This window comes from Anolis sagrei, chromosome 2, assembly GCF_037176765.1.
Source record: "Anolis sagrei isolate rAnoSag1 chromosome 2, rAnoSag1.mat, whole genome shotgun sequence".
Classification (NCBI taxonomy): domain Eukaryota; kingdom Metazoa; phylum Chordata; class Lepidosauria; order Squamata; family Dactyloidae; genus Anolis; species Anolis sagrei.
This window is the reverse complement of record NC_090022.1, coordinates 10811721-10823007: the sequence shown is the minus strand read 5'-3', so window position 1 is coordinate 10823007 and position 11287 is coordinate 10811721. Positions and strand designations below refer to the sequence as shown.

The window sequence follows — 11287 nt, the reverse complement described above, 5'->3', positions numbered from 1 at the left end:
ATTGCATTCAAATCACCCGTGACAGATGGCCACCCAGCCTCTGTTTAAAAGCTTCCAAAGAAGGAGCCTCCACCACACTCCGGGGCAGAGAGTTCCACTGCTGAACGGCTCTCACAGTCAGGAAGTTCTTCCTCATGTTCAGATGGAATCTCCTTTCTTGTAGTTTGAAGCCATTGTTCCGCGTCCTAGTCTCCAAGGAAGCAGCAAACAAGCTTGCTCCCTCCTTCCTGTGGCTTCCTCTCACATATTTATACATGGCTATCATATCTCCTCTCAGCCTTCTCTTCTTCAGGCTAAACATGCCCAGCTCTTTAAGCCGCTCCTCATAGGGCTTGTTCTCCAGACCCTTGATCATTTGAGTCGCCCTCCTCTGGACACATTCTAGCTTGTCAATATCTCTCTTGAATTGTGGTGCCCACACTTGGACACAATATTCCAGGTGTGGTCTAACCAAGGCGGAATAGAGGGGTAGCATTACTTCCCTAGATCTAGACACTAGGCTCCTATTGATGCAGGCCAAAATCCCATTGGCTTTTTTTTTGCCGCCACATCACATTGTTGGCTCATGTTTAACTTGTTGTCCACGAGGACTGTTATCACTGTCCCCAGTTCTTATCAGAGTTTACTTTTCATTTCTCATTACCAACTTTTAATTCTAGTCCAGCATGCAGGTAGGTAGTCATTGTAGGCCTGGTGTTTCCAAAATTATTAGTTCCATACATCCTTCCATTCATTCCCACACATCATATTAAAGCCACACTTATAAAAACCGCACATTAAATTTTCATGACAATGGTAGCCATGAAGTCCTGAGCTGCTCCCGACAGGGGGGCCTCTGCATGGACCTTGAAGCGTCCACTACTATAAGCCACTGAGACGGAAATGTGGAACTCAGAGACACTCTTCTAACCAAACTCTGAATGAAGCTTCCCAGGTCTTGGCAGAGAGCGGCTTTGGAGAGAAGTTATTGCAGCGGGGGATTTCTCAAAGGCCGCGGGCAAGGAACAGCCTGCTTGTGGTGGGTGCTTTTGTTGTATCTCCCACCCAAGCCTGTGTTCCTCCTCCTTGGGAAAAGGGAGCCCTGGGACTCTATCTCTGCCTTTAGCTTCAGTCCTTTGGTTGCAGGGCTTTGGAGAGATGCTCTTTCTCCCTCCTTCCAGTGTAACTCTGAGCAAGGAAGGGTTAAGGGGAGGGAGTGTGGTTCCCAGACAGGCAGGAAGGAAGTGGGCCTTTCCTGTCCCTCTAGGAACCAAACTCCCTCCCCTTCACCCTTCCATGCCTGGCTGGGAGAGAACACTTTGCCCCTTTGGCCTCTTCCTCCTTCTCCCTTTTCTCCTTCTGGTGAGTCTTCTTCCCAGACCTTCTCCAAAGGGCTGAAGAGAGGCTGAAGCCCAAAACACTTGGAGGGAGGCATGAAGTTGGCCCAGACCTGTTTCACTCACAGGTTGGCCTCCTGACACACATGGAAACACATACTCATCTAGAATAAGGAAAACAACCACTTCCTTAAGTTCTCCTCCTTGAAAGGAGATGGAGCCTGGCCTTGAGCCACCTTCACCATGGAGAAAAGGGGGCCTGATGCAAAGGGGATTGGGGGTCATCACAACAGACTGCGAGGTTGTCACTTCTCCAACCAGGAGATCCTTCGGAGGAGAGAGAGGCCCATGGCTTTCCCCGCCCAACCCACTCACCTCCCTGTCTGGGTCCTCTTCCCCCCCCCCCCCCAAAGTGTTTTAAATAATTCAGAGTTTCTGTTTGTCATTTGGATTTCCAAATATTTTTCTTTAGTTGTTATATTTACAAGAAAGGCTATGGATCATGAGCCATCAGCTGAAGGAATCAAGGGGAGATTCAGTGTGGGTTGGGACTGAATGGGAGCTCCATGGGGGGCCAGGTGAGGCCAGGTGGGTCTGGAGGCTGCAGAAGCAGAGGTCCAAGTGGAAGGAGCGCCCAGCATTACCTGGCTCGGAAATTAATAAATAAAGGGCTTTTTTTTTTTTTTACACTAAATGAAAAAGCCTCCCAAAGTCCGTTGTCTAATTCTGCCTTTTTTTTCACAGAGGAAATGTGATTTTTGGCTGAGAATTTTGGAGTCAAGCCTGTTGAGGGATTTCTTTCCCTTGTGAAAAGAGGGAGGAAAAGCATCTTGGATACGGTAGGGTTCTTCATCAGAGTGGCTCCAACATGGAGAGACCCAACTCACCTGGACCTCAAGTAGGCACGCCCCTTGGGAACAGTGGGGAATCCTGGGAAATAACTACGCAGATGATCCTGGATAAACACATACAGTTCCAGCGCTTCAGGCATTCCTCCTTCCGAGAGGGCGAGGGACCCAGAGAGGTTTGCAGCCGCCTCCACTCTCTCTGCCGCCAGTGGCTGAAGCCAGAGCAACACACCAAGGCGGAGATGCTGGACCTGGTGATCCTGGAGCAGTTCCTGAGCATCCTGCCCCCAGAGATGGGGAGCTGGGTCCGAGAGTGTGGGGCAGAGACCTCTTCCCAGGCGGTGGCCCTGGCGGAAGGCTTCCTCCTGAGTCGGGCAGAGGATGAGAAGCAGGAAGGACAGGTGAGAGCATTGCCCACCCGCTCTGCATTTAATGCTCTCACCTCCATAACCACTGTGAGCTCAGTTGCTGCTCTACTCCTATCTGATCTTTCTCCATAGTACTTCTGGAATGTTCTGTACTCTTCCAGGCCCATAATAACTGCATTGAAATCCTCCCTGATGTCTCTGAATTGGAAAAACCTCCATCAAACACCACCCAGAGCCTCCAGCAGGAGGAGCTCAAGCAGGAAGGAGATTGGGCTGCAGCCTTGGAGGGTAAGAAGGAACCCTTTGGGGTGTTTTGCTGTTTTGTGCCAGTGTAACTTTCCCCTTCAGGGGATTGTAACAAATACACAATCTGTTTGAGCTGGAGAAGGCATACATGTAGGATCATTTGGCCTTGAGATGAGTATATAGGTATTTGCTTGCAAAAGGTGTAATTTCAGTGTGATTTTGAGTTTTCTTTATTGTTATACTTCTAAATTTGCATACTGATGGGTGGGACAGAAATATCAGCCGTACGGTAAGTTCCCAGATGAAACCTGAAGCTAAGGTGAGCCCTGAAACTGAGCTGGAAGACAAACAGACAAGAAAGAATAACTTTAGTCCATAGAACTACCAAGCCCAGGACTACTTTCAGTCCAACCTATTCACAGCACTGCATGAGATAAAAAAGTCCTAAACTTCAAAACTTTACCATTCCCGGGCTGTTGAATGCTCCTGTGTTCATAGAGTCATTTCCTCATAGGTTTCTTTTCAGGACCATAACTGTCACCTCTGAGACATGTTTATATGATCAACTTTCCACCCCTTGTTCTCTCATCTCAGGGGCTGGAATTATGTTGTTGCCGAATCCACAGTCGCATCTTCCGCTTTGTGATGGAGTGGAACTGAATCAGGTAAGCAGAAGGATTCCTGGGAGAGGAGGAAGGGAGCTGTCTGTGAGTCATTTGTTGCAAGCTCAATCACCAAAAATCTTTTGAAACAGAAAAGATTGAACCAACATAAACAAAAGATTATTGTATCTGTTTTTCTTGATTTCCCATATTTTCCTTTTTCCACCAGGGCCAAATCACCTTTGAGGATGTGGCTGTTCATTTCTCTTTGGGGGAGTGGGCTCTCCTGAATCCTGGTCAGAAAGCCTTGCACGTGCAGATCATGGAGGAGATTCATGGGATTGTGGAATCTCTTGGTAAGGCTCCCTCATGGATGGGGATTTCTATTCCAAAATGCAGGATTCCAATCATCAGCTGTTTGGTGGAAGTAATTTCTGAAATCATTCTAATCACTGAAGGTCCTCAAGGCAGGGCTTATGTTAGAAATATATAGAATCATAGAGTTGAAAGAGACCTCATGGGCCACCCAGACCAACCTCCTGCCAAGAAGCAGTACAATTGCGTTCAGCAGCCCCAACAGTTTGAGTTAAAATTTTTTAACTCAAACTGGGAATTTGTTTGGTTCATCTCTACCTGAGTACGGCAGAGCCCTAGCAATGTGACATCGCCCTCCTCTGGACACATTCCAGCTTGTCAATATCTCTCCTCAATTGTGGTGCCCAGAATTGGACACAGTATGATTCCAGGTGTGGTCTAACCAAGGCAGAAGAGAGCATGGGTAGCATGTTTTCCCTGGATCTAGACACTAGACTCCTATGTATGTAGGCCAATATCCCATTGGCTTTTTCAGCTGCAGCATCACATTGTTGGCTCATGTTTAACTTGTTGTCCACAAAGACTCCAAGGACTAATATGACATATTAGTAATATCTGAATCCTTAGTCTTTCTGATACAGGGGAAAATCCCCATTCTTTTTCTCTCAGCTGATTTGCTATTTCAAGGTGGCATGTTTTAGAGATGATTACAGACATTTTAAGAGAACTACAATATTTTAAAAAGAATTAAAACCAGGTGCATGGAAGGGTTTTGGTAAAACCACGCTGAAACCTTCACATCTTGACTTGGTGCCTCAGTAAATGGAACGTTAGCACTAGTTCTGGCTCAAATGGGAAGACTTCCATAATGGGAGTCAAGTCCAAGCATACCACACGCAATTATTGCAACCGGGCTCCCTGGAAAATGTTATCAAGAGTGATCATCCTACACCTGGTGGATGATAAAAGGAGAGGGGGACTAGCTCTCCCAGAAATCCAACTGTATTACGATGCAGCCGCCCTAAGTTGGATCCGCGATTGGGCAACACTCAGTAAAGAAAAGATATTAGCAGTGGAAGGGTTTGATATAAGTCAGGGCTGGCATGCCTATCTCTGGAGAGATAAAGACAAAAAAGAAAAACTTTTTAAAAACCACCCAATAAGAGCCGCCCTTATTAACATCTGGAATAAGTACAAGAAAAAACTCCACCAAAGGACGCCATTATGGTTCTCACCTACTGAAGCCCATCACAGAAGAGAAACACCTAGGAAGATATGGCTCACATACAAACAACTTATCAACATCAAGGGACAAGAAATAGCTTTAAAATCCAGAGAAGAACTAAATCAAATAGATGCTTCTATCTCCTGGTTCCATTACCTCCAGATCAAAGAAAACTTCAGAATAGACGAGAAAATAGGTTTTGATATAAAAACCACCTTTTGGGATAATATTCTAACAACCGAAACAAAGCTCATAAGAAAAATATACAACCAGCTACTACTATGGGCGACGGAGACTGAACAAGTCAAAGCCAATATGACATCGTGGGCAAGGGACATAGGCCGCTCAATACCCCTAGCTGACTGGGAGAAAATATGGAAAAATAAAATCAAATACACATACGCCACAGACATTAAGGAGAGTTGGTACAAAATCTTTTATAGGTGGTACTTAACCCCGGAAATCCTGGCCAAAATAGATAAGAACAAAAAAGAAGATCGATGTTGGAAGTGCGAGAGGGAAAAAGGCACACTTCTTCACATGTGGTGGGGTTGTAAACGGATTAAAAAATTTTGGATACTAGTCCACAGATCGATAGAAAAAATATTAGAAGTAAAGTTCAACCCGACGCCGGAAACCCTAGTATTAGGACTCCACAACCTCAAAATAGATAAAAACGAAGACAGAATATTTTTCTATTTAACAACAGCAGCTAGAATGGTCATAGCTAGACTGTGGAAAAACAAAGAAGTTCCATCACTGGAACTCTGGATGGACAAGACATTAGATATTTTAAACATGGACATCCTGACACAAAAAATCTCCCAAAGTCATAGGAAACCTCATAAAACCAACTGGAACTCAGTATTAAAATTTATAAAAGAGGAAAATAATGGGATATACACTATAACACTACAATAATATTCCAAGAAGGAGATCTAGTGTTAAGGAGAACCCAAGGGTTTAAATACCCGGAGCAATTTAACAGCAAAGATACTGTCTATATCTAGAGAAAGTTAGCCACCGGACACAAGAAAACATTTAATTCTTTATTTAATGCTTAATAGGCAAACCGCAAAAACTACATTAGTAATTCAAAAATATATAAATGTATGTATATATATATGTACAAATGTTAAAACCAAACCTATTTAATGAACTCAAAGAAGTGTAAACTACGACGGATAAACCTGGAAGTACCATACCCTTCCCTGGTTATCTTCCCCCCCACCTCCCTCCCTTCCCCTCTCTGTAGACCCCCCCTCCCCTATCCACCTCTCCTTTCCCTTCCCTTTCACACTCCCCCACCCTAGTATGTATCCTACCCTTCTGACTCTATTCCCTGTTTTTAACATTCTGTATATTTATGTGTGTGTGTGTGTGTGTCCCGTGAGTGTGTGTAAGAGAGAGGCAACGAGGGGGAAGGAGCAGATTGGCTGGAGAAAGTGGCCAGAGAACAGATCGTTATTTATTATTTATTTATTTACAGTATTTGTATACCACTTTTGTCACCCCGAGGGGGACCCAAAGCGGTTTACACATAAATAATGGCAAAAGCTCAATGCCAGTACAAACAATTACAATTGTACCCTACAGTTAGACATAAATTAAATTTAAAAATACATCCATGAGCAATAAAACAATCATTAAAACAATAAAACAGTCTCGTCCGTCAAATCGCTGTTCCAGTCATTGTCTTTCTGAAATGTTGCATACATTTACTTCTACTGCCTGAAGGCCTGGTCCCAAAACCATGATTTTAATTTTTTTCTAAAAGCCAGGAGGGAGGTAGCGGATCTTACCTCATTTGGGAGTGTGTTCCATAGGCGAGGGGCCACAGCCGAGAAGGCCCTGTCTCTCGTCCCCGCCAGGCGCATCTGTGATGTTCATGGGAGCGAGAGCAGGGCCTCCCCGGATGATCTTAGATTACGAGGTGGGACGTAGGGGTGGATGCGTTCGGACAAGTAAGCTGGGCCAGAACCGTATAGAGCTTTATAGGTCAAAACCAGCACTTTGAATTGGGCTCAGAGATGGACCGGCAGCCAGTGGAGCTGGCGTAGCAGGGGGATGGTATGCTCCTTGTATGCCGCCCCAGTTAGCAATCTGGCTGCCGCCCGTTGAACTAGCTGGAGTTTCCGAACCGTCTTCAAAGGCAGCCCCAGTGCGTTGCAGTAATCTATTTCAGTAATCTATGAAAAAGTTTGTTCATTAAAAAGAACAAACTTCCCCTGGATTCAGATATGCAGGCATGGCTATACATCATATTATCAGTGTTGTATTCAACCTTGTTTTTCCTCCCAGCCAGTCATACTAGCGTCTGCATGTCTGAAGCTAAGCTCTCTTTCTACGCTGCCTCTCCTAGCACACGAACATCCCTAGCCTCAGTCATTTGCAAGATGGTGACCTGCAACATAATGTGTTCTGTATTCTGTGCTTGTGAATGTTTGGGGCTCAGGGTTTTTTGTGCACTGGGTGAGATATATAGCAGTAATCAAACTCTATGCCCCTCTCTTTCAAGTGGTAAGAATGTCATTTATGGTAGATTCACAATTGCAGAAATGTATCTATTTCAAATTGAGTCCATCTTTTTGAAACACTCTATATATTTATTCCAGCCTAAAGGTTAGGAAATAGTTCATATATCCACTACCACTTCCCTAAATTCTCATATGTGAAGAAGTTGCAGCTCAGCCCATAAAAGCCAGGCAGAATTATACAGGTATTGGAAGTAGAGCAATTGACTGAACAAAGGGACAGTCCACAGAATAGTATTTCCAAGAAGTCTCTGTTATTGCGAGAGACAACTGGAGTTTGGGAGAGAGAAGTAAAAAGGAAGGAGCGATTGTGAAATGGGTGGTAGCAAGGTAAAGATTTAGCTAGAGAAAAAGGCAAGCATTTGAAAGTGAAGGGAAAAGTAATCAATTCCCCCAGAAAGAAGGAGACAGAATAAAATAAAACAGGCTGGGCTGAGGAACAGTTAGCATCTGGACCATATGTTACTAATCTCTCCCTTAGAGGGGCCGACCAAGGTCTGGAGGTTATCCATAAAGTGACAGAATTGACTTTGAAGGAACTGGGGGTGGCCACTGCCAACAGGGAGCTGTGGCGTGGCCTGGTCCAGGAGGTCACGAAGAGTCAGAAGTGACTGCACAAATAGACAACAACAACTTAGAGGCTCCAGGCAGTCAAACAGTGTCCATCTTTACTGAACAAGGGGTGGGGAGAGGACAGCATTTATATCTCCTTTTCGTCCATTACTATGCTGTTTTAAGGATCATTTCAATCACCTTCGTATACCAATTCCCTAGAGTTGTTATCGCTCACACTGTTTGTGTCCTCCTTCTTCACAGCTGATAACTGGAACATCAAATGCAGGAAGCATTTGGGACACAATAGACACCAGCAAACCCACAGAGAAGATGGAGGTTCTGTCAGAGAAAGGCCCTACAAATGCAATGTATGTGGGCAGTGCTTTACCCAAAATATGGGACTTATACTTCACAAGACACTTAGTGCTGGGAAAAGCCATTGTCAATTGAAAGTATCAGCAAAATGTATTGCTGATTACAAACTGCCAGATCTAAGCCAAGAAGAAATATTTGAAGGAACTGAGGATTTCATAAGCCATGAGTTTAGGAAACCTTTTATCCAGAGTTCACACTCGGTGAACCACAAAAGACTCCGCACAGGAGAGAAGCTATACCAATGCCAGGAGTGTAGGAAATGTTTTGCTTTCAGTTCAGACTTGGTGAGGCACAAAAGAGTACACACAGGAGAAAAGCCTTACCAATGCGAGGAGTGTGGGAAATGTTTTGCTCGCAATTCAGACTTGGTGAGCCACAAAAGAGTACACACAGGAGAGAAGCCTTACCAATGCCAGGAGTGTAGGAAATGTTTTGCTTTCAGTTCAGACTTGGTGAGGCACAAAAGAGTACACACAGGAGAAAAGCCTTACCAATGCCAGGAGTGTGGGAAATGTTTTGCTCGCAATTCAGACTTGGTGAGCCACAAAAGAGTACACACAGGAGAGAAGCCTTACCAATGCGAGGAGTGTGGGAAATGTTTTGCTCAGAGTTCAAACTTGTTGAGCCATAAAAGAGTCCACACGTGAGAGAAGCCTTACCAATGCCAGGAGTGTGGGAAATGTTTTGCTGAGAGTTCAGTCTTGGTGAGCCACAAAAGACTCCACTCAGGAGAGAAGCCATACCAATGCCAGGAGTGTGGGAAACGTTTTGCTCAGAGTTCAGCCTTGGTGAGCCACAAAAGGCTCCACACAGGAGATAAGCCATATCAATGCCACGAGTGTGGGAAATGTTTTGCTCGCAGTCCAGCCTTGGTGAAGCACAAAGGAGTCCACACAGGAGAGAAGCCATACCAATGTGAGGAGTGTGGGAAATGTTTTGCTGACAGTTCAGCCTTGGTGAGCCACAAAAGACACCACACGGGAGAGAATCATAGAATCATAGAGTTGGAAGAGACCTCATGGGCCATCCAGTCCAACCCCATTCTGCCAAGAAGCAGGAATATTGCATTCAAATCACCCCTGACAAATGGCCATCCAGCCTCTGCTTAAAAGCTTCCAAAGAAGGAGCCTCCACCACACTCCGGGGCAGAGAGTTCCACTGCTGAACGGCTCTCACAGTCAGGAAGTTCTTCCTAATGTTCAGATGGAATCTCGTCTCTTGTAGTTTGAAGCCATTGTTCCGCGTCCTAGTCTCCAAGGAAGCAGAAAACAAGCTTGCTCCCTCCTCCCTGTGGCTTCCTCTCACATATTTATACATGGCTATCATATCTCCTCTCAGCCTTCTCTTCTTCAGGCAGAAGCCATACCAATGCCAGGTGTGCGGGAAATGTTTTTCGTATCTTTCAAATTTTGAGAGGCACAAAAGTTATCACACTGGAGAGGAACCATAGCAGTGCCAGGAGTGTGGGAAATGTTTTGCTTACATTTCATATTTGATGAAGCAGAAAAGATTCCACACAGAAGAGAATAATGTCAGGAGTGTGGGAAGTGTTTTCCTTGGAAGTCATAACTTTTGAAACACCAGAGCATCCATACAGGAAAGAAACTGTGGAAATGCCAGGATTGTGGACAGTGTTTTACTCAGAGTTCATCCCTTTTGAGCCACCAGAGAAGTTATACAGGAGAAAAACCATACAGATGCCCACATTGTGGGAAATGTTTTGGTTACACCTTAGCCTTTGAGAAGCACAAGAGACATCACACAGGAGAGAAGCCATACAAATGCCAGGAGTGTGGGAAATGTTTTTTTCGAAGTTAAGCCCTTGTGAGCCTCAAGAGAGTTCACACAGGAGAAAAGCTACACAGATGTATGGGTTGTGGGAAATGTTTTCCTGACACCTTTACTGACCTTACAAAGCAGCACCTAATTCACACAAGATAAGAAACAAACTAATGTCAGGTGGGGTTCATACTTTTTGACCCATCAGAGACTACATACAGGAGAGAAATCATTCAAAGAGCTGGGACAAAACTAATAAAATGTGTTGCAAAAGGGAAATGGTGGGATCTGGACATTCTTATGCTGTCAACTATACAGTCAACATTTCCCTAATTAAGGCGTGTGATTCTCTTGGCTTCAAGTAGGGTTTGGCTTGACTTGTTTGCCTTTGTTTGCCTTGGGACTGTTTCGGAGAATGCTTTTGCTTCTCTGGATACCGACATCACTGTGGGACTGGACTGTCTTTCCCCTGGTCAGGCTTTGTGGGTAAACATCTGATTTCAAACACAACCCTTTGAGAAGTTCTGCCTAAGATTTGGTAGTGTCCCCTTTCTTGTCATTTAAATCCCTAAATTAGGGTCCTGTTCTTGGAGCAGCAGAAAGCAAGTTCCTTGTGACAATCCTTCAGAGAGTTAAATACGATTGTCATGCCACCTTTTAAAAAAATAATACTGTATATGCTCAAGTATAAGCCAAGTGTTTTTCAACCCGGCTTATACTCAGGTGAGGGTCTTGGTGTGAAGATGTGGGCCTGAAAAATGCCCTTCATTAATTTCCTGCCTTTCCGCCAGAATCCTCACCTCTTGCTGCACGCTGGGTATGTATTTCCCATCTCACCCCCATGTCGTATGAAAGCCGCCTTGGAAAAGTTACCGTACCTGCAGCAAAAGAAGGAGAAAGGGAGGTGTGCACGCAATAACAGGGAGAGATGAGCACACCTCCTTCCCCCTCCTATCGGCGTGCATGCTCCCTCCAGCTGGGTTGCTGTGCGGAGAATAAAGAGGGTGCATGCACGGTGAGGGGAAGAGAAAGGGAGGCGCGTGCCTTGCTTTTTTGGCCGGTGCATGCCTCCCCCTTCTCTTGCCATGCATGCACCCGCTCTGCTCTCCACACAGCAACCCGCT

At 45.1% G+C, this 11287-nt stretch overlaps 1 protein-coding gene across 2 annotated transcripts in view; it reads left to right on the top strand.

Annotated features, from left to right (window-relative positions):
* The first annotated feature begins 1269 nt into the window (after positions 1-1269).
* Positions 1270-11287, top strand: part of LOC132766026 (zinc finger protein 420-like) — a 57435-nt gene continuing 47417 nt past the window's right edge. For both annotated transcript variants that reach the window (XM_067465239.1, XM_067465238.1), the window contains exons 1-2: positions 1270-1341; positions 2061-2565. In XM_067465239.1, coding sequence (XP_067321340.1) covers positions 2185-2565 — 381 coding nt within the window. In that variant the 5' untranslated portion in view covers positions 1270-1341; positions 2061-2184. The remainder of the gene's footprint in view (positions 1342-2060; positions 2566-11287) is intronic.